At 49.6% G+C, this 24726-nt stretch overlaps 1 protein-coding gene and 1 long non-coding RNA gene across 5 annotated transcripts in view; both read left to right on the top strand.

The window, feature by feature from the left end:
* The window catches only part of ITSN1 (intersectin 1), a 236394-nt gene that overhangs the window by 192785 nt on the left and 18883 nt on the right, over window positions 1-24726 (top strand). For all 4 annotated transcript variants that reach the window (XM_035283062.3, XM_035283065.3, XM_035283063.3 and 1 more), the window contains 4 exons: window positions 8037-8158; window positions 10271-10377; window positions 17570-17753; window positions 19650-19748. In XM_035283062.3, the coding sequence (XP_035138953.1) occupies window positions 8037-8158; window positions 10271-10377; window positions 17570-17753; window positions 19650-19748 (512 nt within the window). The remainder of the gene's footprint in view (window positions 1-8036; window positions 8159-10270; window positions 10378-17569; window positions 17754-19649; window positions 19749-24726) is intronic.
* LOC144580683 (uncharacterized) lies at window positions 902-3408 on the top strand. The gene is made up of 2 exons (XR_013530668.1): window positions 902-1030; window positions 1171-3408. It is a non-coding gene; the product is annotated as an uncharacterized LOC144580683 (long non-coding RNA).

Here is a 24726-nt window from a genome sequence, read left to right on the forward strand (position 1 = left end):
TTGGGAGGCCAAGGCAGGCTGATCACCTAAGGTTAGGAGTTCAAGACCAGCCTGGCCAACATGGTGAAACCCTGATTCCACTAAAAATACAAAAGTCAGCTGGGCATGATAGCACGTGCCTGTGGTCCTAGCTACTCAGGATGCTGAGGCAGGAGAATCACTTGAACTCAGGAGGTGGAAGTTGCAGTGAGCTGAGATTGTGCCACTGTACTCTAGCCTGGGCAACAGAGGGATACTCTGTCTACCAAAAAAAATAAAATCTAGTATTTGTCTGGGCACGAGCACAATGGCTCATGCCCATAATCCCAACACTTTGGGAGGCCAAGACAGATGAATCACTTGAGGCTAGGAGTTTGAGACCAGCCTGGCTAACATAGTGAAACCCATCTCTACTAAAAATACAAAAATTAGCCGGGCCTGGTGGTGCATGCCTGTAATCCAGGTACTCGGAAGGCTGAGGCAGGAGAATTGCTTGATCCTGGGAGGTGGAGGCTGCAGTGAGCCAAGATCACGCCACTGCACTCCAGCCTGAGCAACAGAGCAAGACTGTCTCAAAAAAAAGAAGACGACCTAGTGTTTGATAGCACAGCTGAGGAACTAGAATCAATAGTAATTTAATTGTACCTTTAAAATAACTAAAAATTGTAATTGGATTATTTGTAACACAAAGGATAAATGCTTCAGAGGACAGATCCCATTCTCCATGATGTGATCATTATACATCGCATACCTCTACCAAAATCGCTCATGTGCCCCATAAATATATACACCTACGATGTACCCACAAAAATTAAATATAAAAATAAAAAAGCAGGCTCCTCCTTCATATGCCAGTGAAAATGCATTTGTACTTTCATTATAACAAATCAATCTGCCTTTGTACCCAAAAACTTATTCACAGGGGCGACTCGGGACACCTAGAATACTACAGGAGAGGGCGCAGTGAGAGAAGTCAGTCAGGAAGAAAGAAAACCCGGCCAGGACATAAAAGGGACCTGGAATGAGCTGAAGCATGCATGCCATGGAGGAGGTAAAGCTATGCCAGGAATTCCAGTGCCCATTAGAAGGCCATGAAATGATACGCCCTTTCACTCCCTAAAATGTGCATATTTGTGGAAAATTAAGAGATGATTTATCCCTGAGAAGAATTTTATCCTCTTCACTCCTCAGCAATCACTAAACTGCCTGGCAACCCATGTGGACTGGATTCCCCTCCTCGGGAGAAAACAAAGCGTATTTGGAATTACATCAGCATTTAAGCTTCTGGGTTACGTCTGAGTGGAAGCCTCCTGAGGATCCACCTACATGGGGCATGGTGGGTCACCAGGACAGGCTGGGGTGGGACGCCTAAGCTCTGCTGGACTCGCAACGGTCTCTGGTGCCATTGAGGACATTCCTTCCCCTCCCACCTCTGTGCCCACTGGCTTCTCCAGACCCCCATAAAAATCACATCTTGAGGATTTGCAAGTCCACGGTCTCAAGGACTTAGAAGCGCTTGCAGTGATATCCTTTGCAAAGTGCCTGCAGCTCAGGAGGATCCAAGTTGGCCCAGGTGGCCAGATCCAAGTCTAGCAACCAGCAGGCTCCCAGAGGACAAGGACCTGGCCTGCCTCCCTCTCAGAACCCCAGGGCCGAGCATGGCTGCTGGTTCACGGCAGGAGTGCCCAACTTTGTGGCTTGGATAACGCTGGGGTTTCAGACATCAGCTGCAGGAAAAGCGACAGAGTTTGGCCAGAGAACCTTCTTCACGTCGTAGCCACGTGGTTTCATCTGCTTTTCATACATGATAGGCCGCCCCACACCTACCAGGAGAGGCCCCAGATGTTGAAGGGAATGTAGTTAGATTGATTTTCCCAGGAGAATCCAGTGCAGCCCTCGGGAGCATGGGCTCACCTGGAAGGAGAGACTCGGGCCGTGGGGAGAAGCCTGCAGTATAGATGAGACCTCCAGGAGCCCAAGTAGCATAGATCCTGCTGATTCAGAGCCATTTAGCCAGAGGATTTGGGCTGAATGTCCCCAGAGCCGTTGGTAGAACGTTTCCCTTAGAGATGAAAGCCATCTCCCGAGCTTGCTTATTGCTCTCTCCTGGTCCTCCCACATGTCGTTTCTGAACCCTTGTTCTGGCATCACGATCACCGTCGCCCCATCATCTGGCCCTTCCCTCCTTCCCACCTATCTCCCGCAGCGTCTCTGCATTGACCTGGCGCCTGGGTGAAGCTTGCTCTTGCTGGTTCCTATTCTCATTTATATATGGCCTTGACCTCCCAGCCATTTGGAGACCCAGCCTCAGGCGGGACCCTCGAGGAAGCCTCCCCTCAGCATGAGGAGTTGCTTCTTTCTGAGGTCCTGTTGTCTCCACCATCAGCATAGCCCACGGGCTCCCTCTCTCTCTCTCTTTTTTGTTTTTTTGAGAGAGTCTCACTCTGTCTACCCAGGCTGGAGTGCAGTGGTGGGATCTCGGTTCACTGCAACCTCCACCTGCTGGGTTCAATGGATTCTCCTACCTCAGCCTTCCAAGTAGCTGGGATTACAGGCACCCACCACCACACCCAGCTAATTTTTGTATTTTTAGTAGAGACGAGGTTTCACCATGTTGACCAGGCTGATCTGAAACACCTGACCTGAAGTGATCCACTTGCCTCAGCCAAAGTGCTAGGATTACAGGCATGAGCCCCTGTGCCTAGCCTGGGCTCTTCTTTTAATGCTTGCTGTTTAATTTCTTTTTTTTTGAGACAGATTCTTGCTGTTGCCCAGGCTGGAGTGCAGTGGCATGATCATAGCTCACTGCAGCCTCCACCTCCTGGACTCAGGTAATCCTCCTGCTTCAGCCTCCCGAGTAGCTGGGACTATAGGCATGTACCACCATGCATAGCTAATTTTTAAATTTTTTGTAGATATGGAGTCTCACTATGTTGCCCAGGCCGGCCATAAACTCCTGGGCTCAAGAAATCCACCCACCTCTGCCTTCCAAAGGACTGGGATTACAGGCATAAGCCACCAAGCCCGGCTGCTTGCTATTAATATTTTAAATTTAATTTTCCTATTTAATTAGGAAACTCTCCCCCAAGGTTGTGAGTTTTCTTGAGGACAAGGACAGTATCTTGCTTATTTCTGTGTCTCTTGGACTTCAGAGGAACTTAATAATTATTTATGGACCAGCTTATTATATATTTTGGCCCTTTCATACAGGAACGAGGCCTGTGTGTTTGCTTTGCTCAATGGGCAACTTGCTTGGGGGAGTTGGCTTGGTTTTCAACATTCTGCTCCTTGCCGGGAAAGGTAGAATAATTGGAGGTGTGGAGAGGGGTGCGGTGCACTTTTCACCCTAAATGCTCTGTAGCCCTTGAAATTTTATAATCAGCATGTGTTTCTGTATTGCTTCTGCAATAAAACAAGTTCTTGAAATAATGCGGTTCATATGAATATCAGCTGAGGGAAGCAAGATGACCTTTTATTGGTAAGATTTTTTCCCCCATGCTTTTCTCCAGGGCCTAGACTCAAAAATCCTTCAGAGGCCATCACGTCTCTGCGTTTTGTAAATGTGTCTAACTACACGGCATTCTAGGGGATGGCACATAGATTCGGAATTTTATGTGGGCTGTAATGGGGGATCATTTGTAACCGCCTCGCGTCATTTGCAATATTATTTCAGCTGTGTGTGGATTTCAGTTCGTTTTGAGAATCCCTCTGTCACATTGAGATGTTCATGGAAAACCATTTGCTTGGCTTTCTCCTCTCGTTTTTCCCTGGGAAAGGGGGCCAGAAACTGTGTTTCTCTTAGGACCCAAAGGAGAGAACGGCCACGTCCCTCCACCCCTAAAGAAAACGCTTTTATTTGAAATGTCTTTTCCATTTACCATGCTTTGAATAATGGAGTTTTTAAACTCACCTGTTTTTCTAAATATTAAATTTTCAAAGGAGGATATTTTTGAGTTCAAAGTGCCTATTTGAAGTCTTTAATGGTTCTCTTGGTCTGGCATTCACCAGCAAGAAGTGTTAAAACAGCCTCCACTGGGTGAATTTGATGGCTACCAAGATGATTCCAAGCCAACATTGTTGGCACATCATGTAGAGAAGACTCCCCACAAAACCTTTGCTTTCCATTGCATTCTGCAGAGGCCATCGGGGCCATCCCCCTGTCTCCAGGCAGGCTGGGAGGTGGACCTGCGAGGGGTGGAATTTGGGGTGCGAGCAGCCCAAACTTGCCCAGCGCCTCCCCTGACCTCCAAGCTTCATCAGCTCTGACTTGGGCCTTGCAAAGTGTTTGGGCCAGAGGCCAACGCTACCTGGAGCAGAAGGCCACATGGTAGCCCCTCCAGCTTGTCCCCAACTGGCCCTGGACTCCTAGGAATGTTGGACAAATGGTCCAATAGTTTTTTCCTTTTTTGAGACAGAGTCTTGCTCTGACGCCTAGCTGGAGTGCGTGGTGAGATCTCGGCTCACTCACTGCAACCTCTACCTCCCAGGTTCGAATGATTCTCCTGCCTCAGCCTCTTGAGTAGGTGGGATTACAGGTGCCTGCCACCATGGCCAGCTAATTTTTTTGTATTTTTAGTAGAGATGGGGTTTCACCATGTTGGTCAGGCTAGTCTCAAACCCCTGACCTCACATGATCCGCCCGCCTGGGCCTCCCAAAGTGCTGGGATTCCAGCTGTGAGCCACCATGCCTGGCCATAGGCCCAAATGTGCCCTGAAGCTTCTGCTGTTGCTCTGGCTCTGAGCTTCTTCACAACCTGCACCACGTAAAACTTGGAGACTCAGAAGAACCTCTGAAACCCAAAGCCAGCCAGGACCTTTCCTCATAGGTCCTTTCTTCCGATTCCTCATCATTCGACGCGGGTCTGCTGGCCCCTCGCACCTCCGTGCTGCAGCCCGTAACTCTGGTGGGGTTGTCAGTTTCAAGTAATGCCAGTGTTTCTTAACAGGGTGCACCTCTGTTGGCATTTGGGGTGGGCAGTTCTGTGTCCTGCATGTCGTGGGTCATTCAGCAATCCTGGCCAGCCTGCCATATTCCACTGTGACAAGAACACTTTCAGCTCTGGGGCTGGAGTGGGGTGCAGTACAACCCTCAGACCTCACCACATTGAGGTCAGCCATACTGATCTCAACATGGTGGGGAGCAGTACCACCCTCAGCGGAGGGTGGGGCAATACCACCCCCTGTTGAGGACCATCGGACCCCAAGGTGCTTAGCTGTACCCCGGAGGGCAGGAGCCTCTCCGCTTCAGTCCTGAATCCCCAGCACCCTCAGTGGTTAGTGCTAGACTCACAGGAGGACTTCAGTAAATATTTGCCCAATGAATGAATGAAATCTATGAACAGTCTTGAAGAGGGCCTGCGAACCCAATGACAGTGTGCCCCAAACATGTGTGTTGTACACGTGTATTTGATGCAGCGAGAACCCACAACGTCCCTCAGATTCCTCAGGGGAACTGTGGGGCATTCTCAAAGGGACGTTTGGAAAACTGGCCCAATCAGTAGCCACTACGGGCCTGATGTTTGTGTGGCTGCAAACATCACTGCCCCGTGTTTGTGCAGTGACTTTTAGAGCTAACGCTCTGTGCCAATATTGTAATCTCCCCGCAGAAGGGAACGTCCTGGCCACTCCAGGGGCTCTGCTTCAGTGAGAGGGCATCCAAGTTGCCTAATGCGAGGGCTGCATTCAGCTGTTTCACAAGAAATGGCCTGACGCCTGGGTCCTTTCACTCACTCACAGGACAGTGGGGTAAAAAGAGGGCAGGAACAAGATATATTTCCCCTCAAACTCGAGTGTTTCTTGGGTGACCTTCCCAATAAAAGTCAAAGAACCCGGAAACATCACTCAGCTTCCCACAAAACCAAGCTCACACAGCAGCCCAGCTGTACTGAATGAGAGAGCCCCACGGTCCGCCTCCTTCCTGAGAGTTTATTGTTGGTACAGCTATTTCAATAAAAGACAATCTATGCCCTGAGACAGGAAAAACAGTTGGGCCAAACCTGTGGCTGAGCAGAGGGCGAAAGCTCAGGCCCACCTGCAGACCTGTGCAAAGGCACGAGCTCAGGCGCACCTGCAGCCCTGTGCAAAGGCGCGAGCTCACGTTGCAGCCCTGGGGAATTCTGCTTGACCTCGGGCAGGGAACTCTGAGTGAGGTTGAGGGTGTTAATATAATGATGGCTCATTTCTGCTGCTTTCCCAGCATCCTCCTGCTGGTCCTGTCCTAGCAAGAGAAGCTACAGAATCCAGAAAGGACAGTTGGCCCAGAGAAGGGACAAAAGCAAGGGCTGGAAGCACCACAGCCCAAGAAACCTCTAAAGCAGCAAAGCATTTGCCAAGAAATCTCTGATACCATTTGCCCCAAAGGGATCGTACCATTTGCAGCAGCTTTTAGCATATAGGCTAGATCAGGCATGACCCCAGACAACTTCCTCGAGCGAAGATGGAAACTCGAGGAACCCCTGGTAGTCCAGAGCAGGCTTCTCGAATACTAATGCACCTAAAAACAAAAATCCCCTGTGGAGCTTGTTAAATCACTGATACCCAGCCCCCAACTCCAGAGTCACTTCAGCACGGGAATCTGATGAGCTCCAGGTGATGCTGATGCTGCCCGCCTGGGGACCACACTTTGACAACCACTAGTCCCCAGCAAGGGTTTTTGCACTGTGCTCCCATACACCCCCTTGAGGGGAACAGAGGGGATGAAAATGGAGAGGATGGAAAAAGAAGTAAACGGGACTCAGCCCGGACGCTCTCACCTACATTCGGGTGACCTCCCTGTCTCTTTCAAGTCTGGCTTCTGTGAGTTAATAAAAAACCTCTGATAAAAAGGAGAGGTGGGCCCAGGACTGCACATGGGATGCTCCCAGGAACCAAGCCTCCCCACCCCTCATTCCAGTGTGTCTGGGGCAAGAGGCTCAGACATTCAAACAAAACCCCAAATCACAAGCTAAGTGAGCAGAGCCAAGAGTCAGCCCCACTTCCAGTGTGGGCACCATTTCAGGGCAGCAGAGTAGCCCTTCCCCTCAGGCAGCCTTGGCCTCCGTGGTGGTCTTGTGTGAGGCTCTCTGCAGTGGAAGGGAATTCCCTGTCTGCAGCAAGCTTGCTGCTCGGCTGCCCCAAGGCCCAGCAGCAGCCTTGTCCAGGAGAGTGTGCCCAGCGCTGTCTGGATGCACCTGGCATCTGCCTGGCCCCTAGGACCATCAGAGCCTCAGCACAGCCACCTCATCCTCCACAAACCAACCTGGACATAGGTAACCCAGGGCCTCAGCACAGCCACCTCATCTTCCACAAACCAACCTGGACATAGGTAACACAGGGCCTCAGCACAGCCTCTGCAGTCCAAGTCTCGGGGTTCAGCTCTTGCCTTCACCACTTCCGAGCCGAGAGAACTGGGGCGAGTCACCCTATGTAAACCTCAGTGTCCTCACCTGTAAAATGGGGATAGTTCTAGTGTAATAATACTTGAGCATTCAACGCAGTTCACCACCCGACATGGTGTGAGCCCTTGGGAGTTTCGGCCAATCGCCACCGTGTGTCTTGTTTTCACGTTATTTTAGAGTTTCTGATGAAGCAGGAGTGTGCTGCCTGAGTCAGTTTCTGGGGCTGCCCTGACAAACGACCACAAACCGGAGGACTTAAATCAACAGGGACGTACTGCCACACGTTTCTGGAGGCCAGAAGTGTAAAATGAGGTTGGCAGGTGCCACGCTCACTCTGAAGGCTCAGGTGTGCCTTGGTTGGGGAAGAGGCTCTCCAGGTTCTGCCTGTCTCCATGTCTTCTTCTCATAAGGACAGTGGTCATATTGCGTCAGGCCCCCACCCTGTGATGATTTTATCTTAATTTGATTATATGTGAAAAGACCCAATTTCCAAATAAGGTAACATTCACAGGTACCGGGGGTTAGGGCTTCCGCATATGATTGGGGAGGACGTATTCAGCCCATGACCCGCTGGACTGGAGTGAGGCCTTGGGGCCCGGCAGCCTCAAGGATCTTCCATCTGATGTCATATGGGCTTCTCCAGACTGGTACTAAATTCTCCCAAATGGTTGTGTTTTCCAGGGTGTTCAGACTTACATCTCTTGGATATGTTGACCCCAACTGAAAGAAAACGACAAGGGTACATCCACGAGCTCATTGTCACGGAGGAGAACTATGTGAATGACCTGCAGCTGGTCACAGAGGTAAGAGAGCTGGTCACAGAGGTAAGAGAGCAGGGGGCAAGGAGGGAGGATGGAGGGCTCCATCAAGGACGTCTACGTCCTGATTCTGAGCCCAAGATACTTTCTGATGTGTGGGGAGCATCTGGACGGCAAATGCTGTAGGAGATTCTGACCCCAGAGACCATCCGGTGCTTATTTATGGCCGACATTGAGTCATTCTCATGGAGGGACAGAGATCGCTTACACCAAGGGCCAGTGAGTCCCCGAGCAGTTGGTGGATGGAGTCATGTGGACTGACAGTCTGGAGTCCACGCTCTACTCAGAGCAGTCGAAGCTCAGCTACCAAGGAGGGGGTGCCATGGAGCCCGCCACACCTCCCCCAGCCCACAGTGTTGGCATCTGAAAATGGCAGCCATCTGGCTGCTGTCTCAAGTCATTCCTGCCACATATTATCCCGAGACAAATCTGTCACGGAGAATGACAACGTTTCCTCCCAGACCCCCACAAAACCCCCAACCTGAGGTGATGCCTCATCTTATCTGTCTTCCCAAAAGGGCCCTGGCCACCTCTTCCAGAACTATGGGGAGGGCCGGGTGCGGTGGCTCACGCCTGTAATCCCAGCATTTTGGGAGGCCAAGGCGGGCGGATCACAAGGTCAGGAGTTTGAGACCAGCCTGACCAACATGGTGAAACCCCGTGTCTACTAAAAATACAAAAATTAGCCAGGCATGATAGATGTGCCTGTAATCCTAGCTACTCAGGAGGCTGAGGCAAGAGAATCTCTTGAACCCGGGAGGCAGAGGGTGTGTGAGCTGAGGTTGGGCCACTGCACTCTAGCCTGGGCGACAGAGCGAGACTCTGTCTCAAAAACAAACAAGCAGACGGAACTACAGGGAGATGCAGGGCTGGTCACACTCCTGCTTCTCAGCAGGCCTTTGTGTCCCATCTGTGGGAAGCTGCCGTATTAGGAGACAGGGATTTGTGGTGACAGGCCTGCAGCGTAGAGGCACTGTGATAGTATGAAAACGCCCACCAGCACAACGCCAAGTGGTTTTGAAACCATCTTGTCTGATAGTCTTGACATCCGGGAGAGACACAGCGGGGCTCGCCGCCGTCGGAGGAGTACATAAGACCACCGTTAACAGTTAGGAAGCATTGGCATGAATTCAAAAGGTGCCCTTTTCTCAAGGCATTTGACTGTTATTAAATATATAGTTCAGGATGTCCAGGATGCAAGTGGCCCCCCTTAGACATGGCCCCTTTGTGCAGTGCACAGAACGCACCACTGTATGTGGTGGATGCTGGGTTCAACGTCAGCTCATGGACTCCTGTGGAATAGGGCTCCCAGGGACCAGCCGCCACCCAGCCAAGTTTCTGTTGAAGATGGGCTGTCCCCAACCCTAAAGAGCCTTCAGAAGCGCCTCCTGCCTCCCGTGGGAGAAAATGACCTCCTTGCAGGTGGGGGCTCTACCACACGGGGTTCCACTGAGATCTGTGATTTACTGCCAGTTGCCCAACCACACAGAGCTTGGGAGGGGCTCATTTATTTTATAGACCCCAGGAGAAGGGCAGCACCTCCCCCTTTATAGTGGGCCCACAAGTGCTGGCTCTGTCCAGGGTCAGCCCAGGAGGCTGAGGACACGGCAATGGAGTCAGTCACCGAGGTGACCACGGACTTATTAGAGGGCCCGCCACCTGGGCTGCTCCTCTCGGAATGCCCAGGTTTACCTGTGCAGATGAAGGGAGTGCCCACAGCCACCGGCATCTTTAAGACCCGCTTTTCTCACGGGGCCATCTCCTCCCAGTGGGCAGTGAGACCGCCTTGCCTGCGAGCATGAATTGGTACTGGTCTCCCTACTTGTCTGGTGGAGTTGGGACCTGTCCCCTGGAGACTTCAGCTGGCCTCCTTCCCCTGTAAAACAATGCAGGCCCTGCTGGGGACCGCCCTCCAGCCCCCGGATCAGAGGAGGGGCCACCTGCTTCAGAAACTGCAGGAAAGTGGGTGGTCACCTCACTGCCTCTCAGCTGAGGCGCAGACACCTGAGCCCTCTCCTGCTCTCCGCGGATGGGTGTGTGCGCGTGTGAGTTTCAAACTAACTGCTTTCTGAACTGCTTCGTTTTCTGCATCTGTAGATCTTTCAAAAACCCCTGATGGAGTCTGAGCTGCTGACAGAAAAAGAGGTTGCTATGATTTTTGTGAACTGGAAGGAGCTGATTATGTGTAATATCAAACTACTGAAGTAAGCCTCTCCTCTAATCCCCAGCCTGGCTTGGCCTCCTCGGCTGTCACGCACTAGCACCTCTGTGGGTCTGTGTGTCCTTCCTGCATGCCACCCTGTGTTTCTTTCTGCTCGTTGCCACTCACAAGCACCATCGCCCTTTTGTGCCTTCATGCTTTCTGGAAACGCGCCCCGAATCTCTCATTGCAAGAGTAGGTCACCCAGGCACCCCAGAGCCTGCCGTGGGGTGAATTACTGTGGGGACGAATGCCCAGGGCTAGGCTGAGGCTGGCTCCTGGTGGTGCTGGCTCCGTCCTGGGGCATGGGGCAGTCTTCTCCACGGCTTCCCCGGGACACGGGATCCCGTGGGGGAATATTGGACTTTTGAGGCATTCTTGGCCCTGCAGATGGAAAAGCGTGGAACTGTTCCCTGCCTAAAGTCAGCAGTTTCTCAGGATCACTCCGGGAAGCGGGCCCGGGACTATTTGTATTTTCTTCCAACTTCAGTTTGCAGAGGCAGCTGGAGGGCCAGGAGTCAAGAGACCTGGGTTTGGAGTCTGACTTACTGCCTTTCCTTTTTGAGCCTTAGATTTCCCATCTGTAAAATGAAGGGGTTGGATTTGATCATCACAAAGGTCTCTTCCAATTCTTAAAAAAAGAATTGGGGGACGGGCCGGGTGCAGTGGCTTAGACCTGTAATCCCAGCACTTTGGGAGGCTGAGGCAGGCAGATCACGAGGTCAGGAGTTCGAGACCAGCCTGACCAACATGGTGAAACCCCATCTCTACTAAAAATACAAAAATTAGCCAGGTGTGGTGGTGGGCTTCTGTCATCCCAGCTATGCAGGAGGCTGAGATGGGAGAATTGCTTGAACTTGGGAGGCGGAGGTTGCAGTGAGCCGAGATCATACCACTGCACTCCAGCCTGGATGACAGAGCAAGACTTAGTCTAAAGAAAAAAAAAAAGGTCAAAAACCAAAATCAGAATCCACCAGGCTGTCATCGTAACATCACTTGCTAGAACACAGATGAAGCCCCAGCCTCCAGGGCATGAGATACTCCCTGCTGGGAGGAAGGGCCACCCACTTCCTGGGCCTGAGGATGGAGGGCAGCCTCCCAGAACCTTGCATCCATTCCTGATCTTCATCCATGTCGTTGGGAAGCTACCATTTCCTAAATGTGGTCTCTGCATATAATTTCAGGTCCCTACTTTCTTGAGCATGTGTTCGGGAGTGGATGAAGGGTTAGTGAGAGGGGGTGTGGAGAGGTGGACATGAAGAAAGAGACATAATGTCTGCTGGCTTGGTGCTCTAGAAGACGAATAATCCAAGGTGACCCGAGGCAGGCTTTTAGAGAAGGTCTGGACTCCACTGGCCTCCTGGTGCTGTGGAAGCCTTTCCAAATTAGGTCTGGCGTCAGACCCTTGGGCTCACATCCACTATTGACTCTGGCTGTGTGTCATCCGGCAGGTCCCTTTGATCCCTGGGCCTCAGTGTTCTCGTCTACATGGATGATAGCTGGGTGTGGTGGCTCACGCCTGTAATCCCCGTGCTTTGGGAGGCCGAGGCGGGAGAATCACTTGAGGCCAGGAGTTTGAGACCTACCTGGGCAACATGGTGAAACCCAGTCTCTATTGAAAATACAAAAATCAGCCGGGTGTAGTGGTTTGCACCTGTAGTCCCAGCTACTAGGGAGGCTGAGGCAGGAGAATCTCTTGAACCTTGGAGGCGGGGGTTGTAGCTGAGATCGCACCACTGGACTCCAGCTTGGGCCACCGGAGTGAAACCCTGTCTCAGAAAAAGAAAAGAAAATATGCCTGTAAATTCAAACCTTTTTACTTGGCAGCTATCCATGAGGGTTGGGGGAGGAGGGAGATGTGTCTGAGGTTCCCAAGTCCCCCTAAGAGAGGGCTTCCCCCACTCCAGAGTTGGCCTGAGGGAGACTGGTGCTGGCCTTAGCTCCCTGTCCCTTTCTGTTGTCTTTCAACCCTTGTCAGGGAAGCAGCAGCCCCTTTCTTGAGCTATGCCGGGGCTGGGCCTGTGTGCTGCTTTTTCCTGTCAGCTCTGACTTGCTCCACTGTCTCGGAGGTGGGAGGGACAGCTCTGTGACGGCTGAAGCACTGAAGCTCAGAGAGGCTGAGTGATTTCCCTGAAGTCACACAGGAAGGTGGCTGCTCTATGGATGATGCCTAGGTCCCAGAATGGAGATTACAGTGGCCCATGCCTGTAATCCCAGCACTTTGGGAGGTCAAGGCGAGCAGATCACCTGAGGTTGGGAGTTCAAGACCAGCCTGAAACCCCATCTCTACTGAAAGCACAATCTTAATTGGGTATTAAGATGGCAGTTACAGTGCCTGTCCCGCCTACCGTGCAGGGTTATTCCGAGAGCAAGAGATCAGGTGTCCCAGGGGCACACTGCCGATCAGGGCGCTGATGTGCACAAGAGCGGCTGGGACCTTTTCACCCCAAGGTCCCTCTTCTCTACCCCATTCCTCTTATTCCTGGATTAGCTAGTTTGGACTCACTGGCTCATGTCTTCATCCTCCGGATAAAATCTTGTATTTAACCGGAGCCTTCTGTGGACCTGATTTCTTTTTCTTCCTTTCTACATTTCACTAGAAAAAAAATCTCAAACATACAGAAAATGTGAAAGAATTGTAAACACCCACATGGCAAACTGGTCACTGACCTTGTGCTGTATTTGTGCGGCCGCTTAGACATAGTTTCTTCATGCCAAGGAATGACCATGGTGAGGGGAGCTAGAGGGTCCTGGCAGCCAAGAGAGGGAGGCGTTTGAGGATAAGGTGAAATTAAGGCAGCAAGCCCTGGAATGTCATCACCGGGCAGCCACATGCCTGCTACTCCTGATCCTGTACCTCTTGTGTTTGGGGTGTGGCAGGGGCCATGGCAGTTATCATGCAAATCAACCATAAACAAATAAAATGGAAATAAAAAGGGCTAACTGGGACCCATGGACTTCCTACTAATGATGCCTCACTGAGGGTTAGAGCAAATGGCTGCCTCTCTTACGAGGAAGCTGAGAGCTGAGAAATGTGCCTTTCATAGACAAGGAAGATCATATAGAAAGATCTAGAACCTTTTTATATCCCGAGCCTGGAGCAGGCCCCTCAGGGGCAGAAGGGCCAGGCACGGTGGATTAGCTTGTAATCCCAGTACTTTGGGAGGCTGAAACAGACGGATCACATGAGGTCAGGAGTTGGAGACCAGCTTGGTTAACATGGCAAAACCTCATCTCTACTAAAAATACAAACAAACAAAAAAAGGGCCACGTTATGGTGGCTCATGCCTGTAATCCCAGCACTTTGGGAGGCCAACGTGGGCAGATCATAAGGTCAGGAGATTGAGACCATCCTAGCTAACATGGTGAAACCCCATCTCTACTAAAAATACAAAAAATTAGCTGGGCATGGTGGCACGTACCTGTAGACCCAACTACTTGGGAGGCTGAGGCAGGAGAATCACTTGAACCCAGGAGGTGGAGGTTGCAGTGAGCTGAAATGGCACCACTGCACGCTAGCCTGGGTGACAGAGAAGACTCCGTCTCAAAAAAAAAAAAAAAAAAAAATTAGCTGGGCATGATGGTGCATGCCTGTAATACAAACTACTCAGGAATCTGAGGCAGGAGAGTTGCTTGAACCCAGGAGACAGAGGCTGCAGTGAGCCAAGATCTCACCACTGCACTCCAGCTTGGGCAACAAAGCAAGACTGTGTCACCAAAAAAAAAAAGAAAGAAATGATAGCAGAAGGGAAGCAGAAAGGGAAGCAAAAATGAGGTGAGTGGCCAACCCAGGTTTGGTGAACTGTTTCTTTATCAAGAGCCTTTCCTGTCCCCTTGCTGGAAAAATAAAAAAGAGCCTGTCCCAAAAAAGTGGTTTTTCTTAAATATTTGTTATAAGTAAAATTTCAATGCCACAAAAGAAATAGCACTCAAAGGTAAATCCTTTCAGCAAGGCAGTTTACTGCAATAGAAGGGTGTGGCTATGGGTGGAGCAATGGAGGACCGCACACTTGGACAAGGGAGGAAAAGGGGTACTTATGCCTGATGGGGGTCATCCCTACTGCTGTGCTGTTCCCCTATTGGCTAGGGTTAGACTGCACAAGCTAGACTAATCCCAATTGGCTATTTTAAAGAGAGCAGGGGTCCCAGCTGGAGTGGCAGGGTGGGTGGTTTTGGCAGGAAGGGCAGTTATGAATGGGTCAGAGCAGGTAGCCAGGGGTCACCTAGGTCAAAGAAGGTGACCGGAGCAGGTGACTGGAGCAGGTGATGGGGATGAGTCAGGACAGAGTGGGGGCCAGGGGAATAGATGTGAACTGCTGATTAGAACTGGTGGAGAAGGTTGTTTACTATAACTACAAGGAAGTTAAACTTTCAAATAGAGAATTGAGGAATAAGAGAGCTGAACACACTGACACACTGACTCTTTGAAGAGAAACTTGGAGTTCACTGTATCTAACATAGTTGACACATCTTTTTAACTAAAGAAGAATGGATTTCATTTGATCTTGTTTAAGCAGAAAATGAAGGAAAAATAAAAACAAACATCAGTTTTGGGTGGTAAAGACAGACGGTGAGAAAGAAGAAAAGGACATGGGGCTGGGAGAATGAGAAGATGGAAGGAGAGAGGGCGTGGTGCAGAGGTGGGAAGTCCCGTGAGGTGGGAAGTACAGAGGCTGAGGCTGGGACCAGCAGGGAAAGGCCTGGGTGAGATGGGAGGAGCAGGGCAGCCGAATCTGGGAAGATGGGGGGCAGTCATGGCAGGAGGTGGGTTGGGGCCTCTGAGGCTGTGGTCCCAACCGTGGGCTCTGGAGTCAGACCTGGGTTCCCGGGTTACCTCTGCCACCTATTAGCTCGGTGACTTTGGTCAAGTCATTCAATTTCTGTGTGCCTCAGTTTCCCCTACAGGAAATGGGGATGATAATAATATATGTAAAGCTGTGTTTGACACATAGGAAGCATTCATACATGCTAGCTCCATGACTGTCCACTTGGTCTGCAGACTTCAGAGGGTTAGGGACACTCGTGTTCGGCAAACACTGAGTGCTCTTTGAAACGTTCGTTAGCCAGTTGATTGCCTTTTGCAGTCAGTTCAAGGCCTCTCATCTATAAGTCTTTCTAGGAGAATGCAGATCAGCTCATCGCAGGGCAGAGTACTCTCAGGGGGTGGCTGCAGCGGCTGAGTCACATGACCCCTGGGCCTGTAACACCCTCCAGTCCTCATAAGTCTTTGCCTGTTTAGTAGATCATCCTGGCTGAAGACCCACAGCTGAACCTAATAGGCGCCTTGTCCATAGTAAATCAGGCCTTAATTTTAGGCCCGTCTGCTGGTTGGGTAACTCCAGTCTACAAGGGTGGGTCTGAAGAACCTGGGAATTAATTCCTCAAGACAATCACTGTCTGTAGACGATCTTTCTTCTTTTCCTTTTTTCTTGTCTCCCTCATCCTTTAAGAAAACGCAGGCCAGGACGGTGGCTCACGCATGTAATCTCAGCACTTCAGGAGGCCAAGGCAGGTGGATCACTTGAGATCAGGAGTTTGAGACCAGGCTGGCCAACATGGCAAAACCTCGTCTCTACTAAAAATACAAAAATTAGCAGGGAGTGGTGACAGGTGCCTGCAGTTCCAGTCACTCGGGAGGTTGAGGCAGAGGTTGCAGTGAGCTGGGATTGCACTGCAGCTTGGGCCACAGAGTAAGACTTCATCTCAAACAAAACTAAACAAAACAAAACAGGAGAAGGAAAGGGTGAAAGTATATTTTATTCCCTTGTTAAAAAAAAAAAACTACTCCTCATAGGAAAATGATGGACTGATGGAATTTCTACCTGTTTGCATTCATGGCAAGTTTATAACATGGCTATTCAGGGTTCTCATCCCCTCAAATTCCTGTCAACATCACCCTTGAGCACATTTCTGCACCACTGGGGTATTTCACACCAATCCCTCAATGGGACAGTAGCTCTTGGGCCATTCTGAGGACACCAAGCTGCCACCGCTCCCCACATCCCAGGCAGCCGGTGCTGATCTGCCGGTTAGGGAATCCACTTAGGTGGAATTGCTGACTGCTCGCACCACGTCATTTATGGTCCCTAAGTTTCTCTCCCTGGCTCGCCAGTCCAAGGGATTTTATTGTAGCCACAAATGTGGGAGAAAGAAAAGAAAGTGAGCTGAAGTTTTTGAAGCCTAATATAAATATTGCAGAGCTTCCTTGGAATTCGATAGCATGCCCCATACCTCAACGGCTTCTCCAGCATGACCATGGAGGCACAGCCTCCCAGCCGTGTTAAACCCATAGGACATACCATTTTGTTCCATCCACCATGATCATAATGAGGAGAGCCGAACACACTCATGGCCTCGTGTTGTGGTCCTGCCATGTAGTACATTGCTGTCCTTACCGTGTATAAGCTCAGTACCATGCCCCTCTTCCAGATGCTGGTGTTAAGGGTTGAAGTCAGAAGAGTGGAAGCACAGTCCTAGTTACCATAGCTCTGAGCACTCACGCTGCAGGCAGACCCCAGAACAAACACTTCCCAGTCCTATCATCACCTCTCCTGCATTCCAGGATATACTTTTTTTTTTTTTTTTTGGTTCATTGGCCCATTATCATAGTAATAGACCTCTTTTCTGAACTCCTCTTAATTCAGTTAACTTAGCTCCAGCAATGAAGCAGCAAATGACAGAAATAGTTCAAACGGTCATTTATGCCTGGCTTTTGCCGAATCTAGTGGGATTATGTTGCCAAGGCGGTTGTCTTGCCATCTTCATTATGTTTTTTGCCCAAAACCGCCTTCCCAAGCTCTGGCAGTAGCAACTTCTGTTGGGCAGAAGTGCCTCCTGGAAATGGGGGGGGTGCTCAGGCCACATCAGCCAGGGGCTTTCACCACCAATAATCTGCATAGTGAGACATTGACACAGGGGACCCGTCTGGGTTGTTAAAGAAAAAACTCCATATTTCTACACAAGAAAACAAAAATTGTAGCAAACAGCCACTCTGCCAGAGAAAAATGCCCTGGTGCTACCTCTCTGTAGCCCTAGACTCGTTTCTTTCTCCATTCCTTGTCTCCCACATAGATCCTTCAGCAGCCCTTGAGTCTGTGCCCCTCACACACATTCTGTTTCTGTGCAACCTAGAAGGGTGCCGTGGTGCTGTCAGGCAGTGTGAGGGCAGGGGGCTCACCTCCCGTGTTTCCGTGCAGAGCGCTGAGAGTCCGCAAGAAGATGTCCGGGGAGAAGATGCCCGTGAAGATGATTGGTGACATCCTGAGCGCCCAGCTGCCGCACATGCAGCCCTACATCCGCTTCTGCAGCCGCCAGCTCAACGGGGCTGCCCTGATCCAGCAGAAGACAGACGAGGCCCCAGACTTCAAGGAGTTTGTCAAAGTAAGGGTCCAGGCTGTGCAGAGACTGGGCCCCAGAGTGACGATCACTGGGCTGCTGGACGTGCAAGGGGCTAGTTCACAAGTCTGCAAGCGCGTTCCCGCTCGAGGCCAACAGGGTCTGGGGTCTTGCCTGAGCCCTAGGGGACTGGCACTCCCTGGCAAGTGTGGCTGTCACCAATGGGGTGGGCTTGGAAGGAGGGGCTAGTCCTGGGCTCGGAACCTTTGAAGTGTCTTCAAGGGATCTGTTTTCCAGATGCTAGTGGTGTTATTTGGATGCATGTTTAAATCTCATTTCATTTGCAAGACCCAGGCAGGTCTCAGATTTCCTCTTGTGTTTAATCGCCACATCTTCAGTTCTTTGCCAGTCTCTGCCCTTCACGTGCCGAGGGAATGGCCAGGATTCCCGGGGGCCCCTTCATTCCTTTCCCAGTTGGTTCTGCTTGATGGGCTCCAGCCCTAGGCAGCCCGTGAAAGTCAGTGTGGGATGTCAGGACCTCTTCCTTGGGGGTAGCAGGCTTCTGGAGAGTAGGGTGTCCACCAAGGGATGTTTGGGGAGGTAACACGGATGCTCCTGGAAGACCTGCAGCTCTGGGACTTGGCCTTGGCCAGGGTGGATCTCTGCTGGCCATGCTGGGCCATTCAAACAGCCCCCATCTCTCCTGGAGAAGAAAAGTAGGAAGAGCATAAAATCCCTTCTATGAAACAGGTGCCTTTTGATGAGTAAGCAGCAAAATAATAACAACAGGCATATCTTTGGATCTCATGCATTTTGGGGACAGGCCACAATCACCTGCCCTAGAGTGGTGCTTATGGAATCACTGTGGTGAGGTACAAGTGTGGCTCCTTCTTGGTCAGGGCCTCACGTGGGCGTGTTGTTTCTGCCCCTCGTGGTGTTTCTCAGCATCAAATGCCTAGACTTGCCAGCCAAGGCACTGGGCACCCTGAGGCCATTCCAAGGGGAGAAAGATTGCTAAGAAGGAGGCCTTGGGTGGATGGAGATGGGAGAGCAGATGCTGGGCTGCTGGGTGCCATGGACCGCCGGGGGTTTCAGCTAAGGGCTGGGCTCTTCCTGGGCCCAGGCAAGATGCGTTCATTGTTGGATGCGCTTGAACTTCAGGGAAGTGATGACACCAGCCCAGGGCAGGGGCCTCCTCATCCCTCCCCGCCCCTCTCCTCTTCATCTCTCCCCACCTCATCCCAGCAGGAATGTGGCGCGTCATTGCCAGCTGTGCGGTGTTCCTGGGATGATGGTGTCCACAGCTGGAGCAGGTCCTGGTGCTGACAGTTAGCAGGTCTCAGGGCTCCAGTCAATGCAGCTGCCCGTTTCTAAGGCATTAAACTGGACCACAGTCTTTGACAGCAAAGTCACTGGACCCTGAGACTGGAGTCTTGACCCCTGATGTCTCAGCTTCTCTCTCTCAGCCCTACCTGGGACTCCCAGAGGCTCCACCCGAAAATAGACAATGAGATTCAGCCCTTCCAGCAGCTCTAGGATGTAAGGAGAATTTTTCCTCTAATTGTACAGTCTCGTGACTCTTGTTCCTGGGAATGTTATAAAGTTTTTGCAGACATCCAGATGAAATATTTTCTGTAAAGCCACAATCTCATCTCTGTGCGTAAGGAACCACGCATCCTGGGAAGGTATGCTGGGTCCGGAGTGCAGGGCCTCACCCTGCTGGCTGAGTCACATCTGGAGAATGGAGCTCCATTCTCCATCTGGAAAGTGTGTCATCCTGGACAGGGTAACTAGTCGGGCCCTTCCAACCCCAGGTCTCTCAGTTGTCGTCCAGATAAATGAGAGAACGGGTGGGGAGTCCTCACTGGCGTTAGCATTGATGTCACTAACTTTGGATTTTGCAAATTTCTTAAGTGCATTTAAAAACATTTCTTATTTCAGAGACTGGCAATGGACCCTCGGTGTAAAGGGATGCCACTCTCTAGTTTTATACTGAAGCCTATGCAACGGGTAACAAGATACCCACTGATCATTAAAAATGTAAGTACCCATCTTGCCTTTTCAAGCAGGGGACTGCTTTCTCTACATTGGAGGGGGTGGGCCATGGACAAGTTTCCCAGCGCACATACCTGGTAGCTGTCGTGTAGAAAGCAGAAGACAACAAGGTGTCATCAGAGGTCTGCCTGGTAACTCAGAAAGAAAAGCTGGTTTACCACACAAAGAACTGGCCAGGTGCGGTGGCTCATGCCTGTCATCCCAGCACTCGGGAGGCCAAGGTGGGCCGATTGCTTGAGCCCAGGAGTTTAAGCTCAGCCTGGGCAGCATAACGAGACCCTGTCTCTCTCTAAAAACAAACAAACAAAAAACAGCACTTTGGGAGGCCGAGATGAGTGGATCACGAGGTCAGGAGATCGAGACCATTCTGGCTCACACAGTGAAACCCCGTCTCTATTAAAAATACAAAAAATTAGCTGGGCATGGTGGCACGTGCCTGTAGTCCCAGTTATGCAGGAGGCTGAGGCAGGAGAATCTCTTGAACCCAGGAGGCAGAGATTGCAGTGAGCCGAGATTGTTTCACTGCACTCCAGCCTGGGTGACAGAGCAAGACTCTGTCTCAAAAAGTAAGAACAAAACAAAAAAACCCATGAGAGCTAATACTGCACAGTCTTCAGGTGTGTGGCCAAGGACCAAGTGACTTCTACCTTGTAAGTCAGGAAATGAGCCCTTAGTCCTTAATTTTTTAATTTTGATTTTTTTCTAAAAGAAAATAACATGGAATCACAGAAACAGTCTGTGGTCTGTGCCTTTCTCCCTGGATTCTTTCTTTCTTTCTTTCTTTCTTTTTAAGATGAGATTTTGCTCTTGTCGCTCAGGCTGGAGTGCAATGGCATGATCTTGGCTCACTGCAACCTCCACCTCCCAGGTTCAAGCCATTCTCCTGCCTTAGTCTCCCAAAGGGTTGGGACTACAGGCATGCACCACCACACCCGGCTAATTTTATATTTTTAGTAGAGACAGGGTTTCTCCATGTTGGTCGAGCTGGTCTCAAACTCCTAACCTCAGGTGATCTGCCCGCCTCAGCCTCTCAAAGTACTGGGATTATAGAATTACAGATGTGAGCCACCACACCTGGCCAATTCCTTCTCAAAGACGGGCCCAGTGCCTCTAGGCCTTGATTTTCTTAGCAGGAAAGAGAAAGAAACATAATGCCCACAACCTGTCTTCAGAAGGCCATTGTGAGACACTATGAGTCCATTCTCACACTGCTAGAAAGGACTGCCCAAGACTGGGTAATTAATAAGGAAAGAGGTTTAATTAGTAATTAGTAAGGAAACTTACAATCATGATGGAAGGGGAAGCAAACACATCCTTCTTCACATGATGGCAGGAAGGAGAAGAATGGGAGCCCAGCTAAGGGGGAAACCCCTTATAAAACCAGAGGATATTGTGAAAACTCATTCACTATCACAATAACAGGATGGGGGAAACCACTCCAATGATTCAATTATCTCCACCTGGTCTCTCCCACAACATGTGGGAATTATGGGAACTACAATTCAAGATGAGATTTGGGTAGAGACACAGATAAACCATATCAGACACTGTGTTGATATTAGATGACTGTTCTCCTGTCACTTTGGGAAAGCCAATACCAAAAGAAAAAAAAAAGAACCAAATTAGTGTTTCAGTGTCTCCACCTGTAAAACAAGTGAACAGACTTAGATGTCCTCTGAGCCTATGCTCCTAAAACCACAGGGAGCGTAGCTCCTGGAAAGAGGTTTTAGATCTGGTTCCTTTTAATAGAGAATGGTATTTAGAAACTCAGATGTGGGCACTGGTGTGCTCATTGCTGCTGGGGTGTTTTTGCTTTGTGCTCCTCTCAGTGGCAGAGCTGAGAAATATATGAATGTCTTTTCATGCACACATATTTACATATGCCAATGTATATATACATATATTTATATTTATTTCTAGATCCATCTATCCATGTATATTAGAACTCATTAATTCACACCAATACCTCCTATTCTAATCTAGTACTGCAGAATCGAATCCAGCCTTCCCCTTTCTGCATTTGTAACTCCCTACTCTGTGAGGAGCCTGGCTCTCAGTATCCTCATTGTGTTTCCTTATTGTCTCCATCTTATTACATGTGACAAATCTCCCTCCCACATAAGCCAGCTCCTCTTTCCAGCCCCAGCTCAACTCCACAAAATACACTGTGGATCTTTGGCTGAATTAAATAATGAGTTCTGAAATAGGCTTTCAACCTGCTGTTTTCTCTCTTCCACAGTTACTATTTAATTAACTCGGGACTTCTCTTTTTTCTCCCAATGTTTAATTGCAAATGGAAGCAGAAAACAAGCTTTTTAAAATAGGTGTTCTAGATCTAGCCAATGGGAGAAAAACTAAAACAAGAAAAGGATTGAACAGCACAAATATAAAAAGGGGAGGCTGGGCGCGGTGGCTCACGCCTGTAATCCCAGCACTTTGGGAGGTCAAGGTGGGTGGACATGTGGTCAAGAGATCGAGACCATCCTGGCCAACATTGTGAAACCCTGTCTCTACTAAAAAAATACAAAAATTGACCGGGAGCGGTGGCTCACACCTATAATCCCAGCACTTTGGGAGGCTGAGGTGGGTGGATCACGAGGTCAAGAGATCGAGACCCTCCTGGTCAACAAGGTGAAACCCCGTCTCTACTAAAAATACAAAAATTAGCTGGGCATGGTGGTGCACATCTGTAGTCCCGGCTTCTCAGGAGGCTGAGGCAGGAGAATTGCCTGAACCCAGGAGGCGGAGGTTGCGGTGAGCGAGATCGTGCCATTGCACTCCAGCCTGGGCAACAACAGCAAAACTCTGTCTCAAAAAAAAAAAATCCAAAAATAAGTGGGCATGGTGGTGCGTGCCTGTAGTCCCAGCTACTTGGGAGGCTGAGGCAGGAGAATTACTTGAACCTGGGAGGTGGAAGTTGCAGTCAGCCAAGATTGAGCCACTGCACTCCAGCCTGGCGCCTGGTGACAGAGCGAGACTTGGTCTCAAAAAATAAAAATAAAAAAAATAAAAAGGGGGAAAAAAAAGAACTATCATTATTTGCAGAAGCGCTATTGATTACTTCCAGAGCACCCAGAAGAATGAACTGAAAACCAGCTGAACTAAGAAGAGAATTGAACAGTGGTCTCTATGAGATATATATGAAATCCACCAAAGTACTAAGACTAAATATTTTTATGATACTGATGTGGAAAAATTCTTAGCATGGTCTCAAAGACAGAAACTTAAAGGATTTAGATCACAGAAACCTAAAAAATACCCAAACTTTCGACTGAGTGTGGTGGCTCACACCTGTAATCCCAGCACTTTGGGAGACTGAGACAGGTGGATCACTTGAGGTCAGGCGTTCAAGACCAGCCTGGCCAACATGTTGAGACCCTGTCTGTACTAAAAACATGGAAAAAATTAGCTGGGAGTAATGGCGTGTCAGGATCGAGCCCCAGCTGAGGTCCAACGGGAATGTGTGGACATAGGGCAGGGAGCTGGAAGAACACTCGAGAGACAGCAGGTAGATGGGACATGGCTCGATTCAGCAGCTGTTTCACAGTGTCAGTGTTGCCTTCATACGCCTCACACATAATAGTGGCTTGGAGCCAGGTGATGAGCCTCCCATGTTATGGCTACAAAGCTGTGATTATATGATGCATGGAACTGTGCACTTGCACTCTAATCCCGCTGAGTCATGCCGGATGTTTACTTCAGGCTATGTCTGCCTGGCTGCAGCACAGCCACGTTCCTTACATGGTGCATACCTGTAATCCCAGCTACTCGGGAGGCTGAGGCAGGAAAGTATCTTGAACCTAGGAAGGAGAGGTTGCAATGAGCTGAGATCACACTCCAGCACTCCAGCCTGGGTAACAGAGTAGGACTCTGTCTCCAAAAAAAAAAAAAAAACCCCTAACTTTTATTCTGGGAACAACCTAGATGTTCATTAATGGGAATAGTTAAATAAATATGGTAGATCTGTACTATGAAAATATTTAAAAAGGTACAGGGCAACTTCTACTGTACGTATTAGCATGGAAAGACACTGAGAAAATGCTGTTATTTGAAAAAAGCAACAGTAAACTCACTAAACAATTCTAAAGTATGATGCATTTTGCAAAAAGAGGGGAAAAACTTTACATGCGACTATTAAGTATATAAAGAGCATCTAAAGGAATGCCCTTCAGTCTGTTGGCAGTGGTTACCTCAGGGGTAGGGAAATGAAGGAAATTTTTACATTTGCTGTACATATTTCTGTAGTGATTGAATCTTGCATACCAAGAATATGTTAATATGTTATTTGCATAAAAATTTTTCTTAAAAATTTCTCACAACAAAATATAATGAGCAAAGTTTAAAGACAAATGACAAGCTGGGTATGGTAACACATGCCTCTAATCCCAGCACTTTGGGAGGCCAAAGTGTGGGAGGATCGCTTGAGGCCAGGCGTGCAAGACTAGCCTGGGAAACATAGTGAGACCCCCTCATCCCTACAACATTTATTAAAAACTCAGCCAGGCATGGTGGGATGTATATGTGGTCCTAGCTACTCCTGAGGCTGAGGCAGGAAGATCCTTGAGCCCAGGAGTTTGGGGCTGCAGTGAGCTGTGATCATGCCGCTGCACTCCAACCTCGGTGACAGAAAGAAAAGAAAAAGACAAATGACAGGCATAAACTGGGTAAACATTTCTAACTGTACATGCCTAGGTACTAAAATATAAATAGATATCTGTAGCTATATCAAGCACCCTTACAACAACCACAAATACTCTAATAGAAAAACAGGCAAAGGCCAGGCACGACGGCTCACGTCTGTAATCCCGGCACTTCGGGAGGCTGAGGCAGAAGCACTGCTTGAGCCCAAGAGTTGAAGACCAGCCTGGGCAACATGATGAAACCCCATCTCTACAACAAATAAAAATAAAAATAAATTAGCCAGGCTTGGTGGCATGTGTCAGGAGGTTGAGGTGGGAGAATC

The sequence above is a fragment of the Callithrix jacchus genome, chromosome 21 (assembly GCF_049354715.1).
Source record: "Callithrix jacchus isolate 240 chromosome 21, calJac240_pri, whole genome shotgun sequence".
NCBI lineage: Eukaryota > Metazoa > Chordata > Mammalia > Primates > Cebidae > Callithrix > Callithrix jacchus.